Source organism: Quercus robur, chromosome 5, assembly GCF_932294415.1.
Source record: "Quercus robur chromosome 5, dhQueRobu3.1, whole genome shotgun sequence".
NCBI lineage: Eukaryota > Viridiplantae > Streptophyta > Magnoliopsida > Fagales > Fagaceae > Quercus > Quercus robur.
This window is the reverse complement of record NC_065538.1, coordinates 25,973,355-25,977,362: the sequence shown is the minus strand read 5'-3', so window position 1 is coordinate 25,977,362 and position 4,008 is coordinate 25,973,355. Positions and strand designations below refer to the sequence as shown.

General features: G+C 32.5%; 1 protein-coding gene across 1 annotated transcript; it reads right to left on the bottom strand.

The window, feature by feature from the left end:
• Window positions 1-1,479: 1,479 nt before the first annotated feature.
• Window positions 1,480-3,258, bottom strand: LOC126725629 (allene oxide cyclase, chloroplastic-like). Its single transcript, XM_050430434.1, has 3 exons — window positions 2,924-3,258; window positions 2,185-2,306; window positions 1,480-2,088 (listed from the first exon to the last, which is right to left on the bottom strand). Exons 1-3 carry the CDS (start codon window positions 3,162-3,164, stop codon window positions 1,624-1,626), a joined length of 828 nt encoding a protein of 275 aa, XP_050286391.1. The 5' UTR covers window positions 3,165-3,258; the 3' UTR covers window positions 1,480-1,623.
• Between the last annotated feature and the right edge of the window lie 750 nt (window positions 3,259-4,008).

Sequence of the window (4,008 nt, the reverse complement as noted above, 5' to 3'; positions counted from 1 at the left end):
TTTGAAAATTTTGTAGTTATAACTTATCAATAAGTTAATAGTACATAAACCACATTTTAAAGTTTTAAACCATACCAAATACAAACTAAACATGTAGTATCCAATACCCATATTTGTGAATAGGATGGTTGTATACCCTTTTTACATTGTTAGAGACAAAACAATTTCAAAATTTTTTTTTTCACCTTATTGAAATGGTAAACTGTTATTGTTGCAACCTGGTTTTCACTTGGACATGTAGCTAAACAAATTTTTTATAGTATGCTAAATATAACATATCACCGGGAAAAAAAATTATGTTATTCGACTTTTTTTGGGTTTTGTTATTGAATGCAAGGTAGAATTCCTAATGTAGTCAAATCATTTTTTCTAGGCATTCGAGCTATACTTTAAATATTGAAAAAAAAATCAATTTATTATTAACTTTTGTTAATTTTGTTGCTTCCCAATATAAGTGAGATCCAATTTATTCTTCTTAACAATTACTTAAAGGAGATCCTTTATCACACTCTTTTAAATGTATATATGCAATAAAATTGAATATATAGAATCCACTCAATAATAATTAGCCTATACCATTGGACTGAAAAATCACCAATTGCTCATTACTTGACTTACTCATGTTGTTTAACTTTTGTTAATTTTGTTGCTTCCCAATATAAGTGAGTTACCAATTTCAAATCCAGCTGTTTAAATCAATTTAGGTTTCAAATCAACGGTTATAATTAAACTCTACAGTCCTAGCACAGCATAGAGACATCATATCACTTAAACTCTACAGCCTTAGCAATTACAAATCAACAGTTAAAATTAAACTAATATCACAATCCAACAGTCACAATTAGAGGTAAAATATTTGATTAGATATCTCAATGACTCTCAAGCCATATTTGTGAATATGAGAGGATGGTTGTATACCCTTTTTCCGTTGTTAGAGACAAAACAATTTCAAAAAAAGGAAAAAAATTCACCTTATTGAAATGGTAAACTGTTATTGTTGCAACGTGGTTTTCACTTGGACATGTAGCTGAACAAATTTTTTATGGTATGCTAAATATAACATAACACTTTAATAATTGCGGGAAAAAAAATTTATGTTATTCAACTTTTTTTGGGTTTTGTTATTGAGTGCCTAAAGACAATTATTAAGGTAGAATTCCTAACGTAGTCAAACCATTTTTTCTAGGCATTCGAGCTATACTTTAAATATTGAAAAAAAAAATCAATTTATTATTAACTTTTGTTAATTTTGTTGTTTCCCAATATAAGTGAGATCCAATTTATTCTCCTCAACAATTACTTGAAGGAGATTCTTTATCACGCTCTTTTAAATGTATATATGCAATAAAATTGAATATATAGAATCCACTCAATAATAATTAGCTTATACCATTGGATTGAAAAATCACCAATTGCTCGTTACTTGACTTCCTCATGTTGTTTAGGTCCTTCTATTGGTATACAATTAAACCACACAAATGTTTCAAATGCAATATATATAGATTTGAGGCCATAGTAGTAACCAATACTGCAAAACAAAACATTACAAATTATTTATCCTACTTGTTTTCTTCAAAGTCATTTATGTTTACAAAATCATCACAACACAGAAAAAAAAAAAACTCAAGCACTCTGGTTCTTCTCCGTACAAGAAGCTAACTTTGGTTCTGGCAATGAAACACCCCTGGCCTTGAGAACAAAACGTAGAATGGGTTTCCAATGGGACACATAATAGAAAAATGGATCGAGGAATCGATTAGGCTCCACAGGCTTATCGCCCAAAAGCTCTTCTGGCAAATCCTTGATTCCCCTCAAGTAAAATGTGTAGAAAATCTTGAAGGGGTACACAATTTGCTCCAACTTCACTTGCCCATACACACCTTCGAAGATCCCAGACCCACCAACCACTGCTAGATACGTGTCTTCATAGGTCAAATACGCTCCCCTCACAGCCATGTGACCATAGTCTCCAAAGTTAAAGCTATACATTGCCTCATACCGGTCACCTTTCTTTTCTGGTTTGTTCTCGATTAAAACTGTTAGTCCTTGTGTGACTCCCACCTGTTTTTTCAGGTCTCCGGTAAACAACTGTGTCACAAAACACCAAGAGTTAATTCAATTAATGTAATAAAAAAGTTTATATTTGAACTCAATGATTAAAGAACTATTATAGGAGAAAATTACTTTGTTAGTGAAGGGGACGAGGTCACCAAGAGAGAAGACTTTCTTTTTGCTCAATCTAAGTATGGCAGGGCTTCCTCGATCAAGTTCGTTGATCTCATAAATATACAGTTTTTGAACATTGGCTGCAAAAACAAAACATAAAAACCAAAAGGGTCATACTAAAACCACAAAAGAAAGAATATAATCTTTTGGACAAAAAGTCGTCGGCAAGTGAACAAAAGTGAAATGATTTGTGGGTCTTTGAAGACTGATAGGTTGGCTTGGCTTTTGCCTTTTGGGCTGTCACAAAAGTAACATCATTACACGCAACAATTTTGACAAAATTAGCTGATAACCATATGCATTACACCAATATAAATAAGTTGCTCTAAAATATTCAATTCATCAAATCATTGCTTTAATAAGTTACTTTACTTCTATTGGTGGTTAATAATTTTTCCCCTTTTACTATGCAAAATTAAGATTTTTTTTTTTTCCATGGCAAGGAAAATTAGAATTGAATTCACAAGTGATTATATTAAACAGGTGATTATATAAATTAAACAGAAAATTGAACTATACAAAGATATAAAGCCAAAAAAAAAAAATTAAATTAAATAAAAAATAAAGGGTGGAGACTCCCAAGTTGGCTGTAAAAGCAGATGGAAAAACTAAAACATAGACATAGGATCCAACCCAAAAGTGTAATTTTGAGGTGTAAAAATTGGTGGGTGAGTGAGTAAATGTGAGAAGTACTTACTGGGCCTTGCGGAGTCTGATGGGTCAGCTTGGCTTTTGCAAGTGAATGATCTTTTGGGTAGTGAAAAGCTGGGGCTTTGTGGTGAGGTTGAATGGAATTTAAGGGTCTGACTGAGAGATGGGTTTGAAAGCTTGAAGGAAAGCTGTGCGTTGTTTGCTGGTGAAGAAGTGGGGTGTGATCTTGGGTTGACTAAGTTTATAGGAGGAGAGATGGGTTTCAAAGCATAGCTTGAGCAAGCCATTGGAGAGAGAGAGAGAGAGTTTTGAGGGTTTTGCCTTTTGTTGGGAGTGTTTGGCTTGAAAGAAGGTTTGAGAAATTAGTGAATAGTAGGTGCGAGTGCTGTTTATATAGGAAAGCAAATTGGCACTTGACTTGGTAGACCAGTGAGAATTTAAACCGTGTGGTTTTTTATTTGTACGGCCGGGCGGTGCATGATCAAAGATATGAATTTATGGCTAGTCAATGAATTATGTTTCCATGTGAAACATATGTTTCCATGTGATGTTTCACATGGAAAATTAGAAAGTTCCAAATATACGAAGGACTATCCTTTTCTTGTAGACCGGTTTGGGATTTGTTGGACGGAAAATATTTGTAACGAAATTAGTTTTTGGGACAGCTTTACACGTCTACGAGTACATAGGATAGAATATACTCTGGTTTGGTAGGTTAGTTGGGGCTGATTACAATTAATAAAAAGTGCAAGTTTTGGATGATTTTGACAGCCTCATGAGATGGACAATGAGTTGTAATGTGGATGGCAAAACATTTAATATTGATCGCAAAGCATTTAAAAGAATAATAATAATGAGTTTTTTTTTTTTTACTCTAAGTTGTGATGTTGATGCAATTCTTATCATTATGAACACACAAAGGAAATAGGATGCACCATCTAAATGTTTATCTGCTTAATTCAGAAAAAATAAATAAATGTTGATCTGCTTATGTAGTCAAAGGATTTTGCTTTCCTTTCTAAAATATAAATATAGCAAAGACAAAATTGAAGGAGGAGGTCCTAAAAGAAAAACAATAAAATCAATAAATAAATATAGATGATCTCAAATAATAATTTATGCAATATGTGC

Excerpts from the sequence above, each read along its gene's own strand:
- LOC126725629 (XM_050430434.1), bottom strand. The coding sequence starts at position 3,164 with ATGGCTTGCTCAAGCTATGCTTTGAAACCCATCTCTCCTCCTATAAAC. Across the intron at positions 2,307-2,923 it reads ATCAGACTCCGCAAGGCCCA|CCAATGTTCAAAAACTGTAT; the intron begins GTAAGTACTTCT and ends TTGTTTTTGCAG. Across the intron at positions 2,089-2,184 it reads TCGTCCCCTTCACTAACAAA|TTGTTTACCGGAGACCTGAA; the intron begins GTAATTTTCTCC and ends TTTGTGACACAG.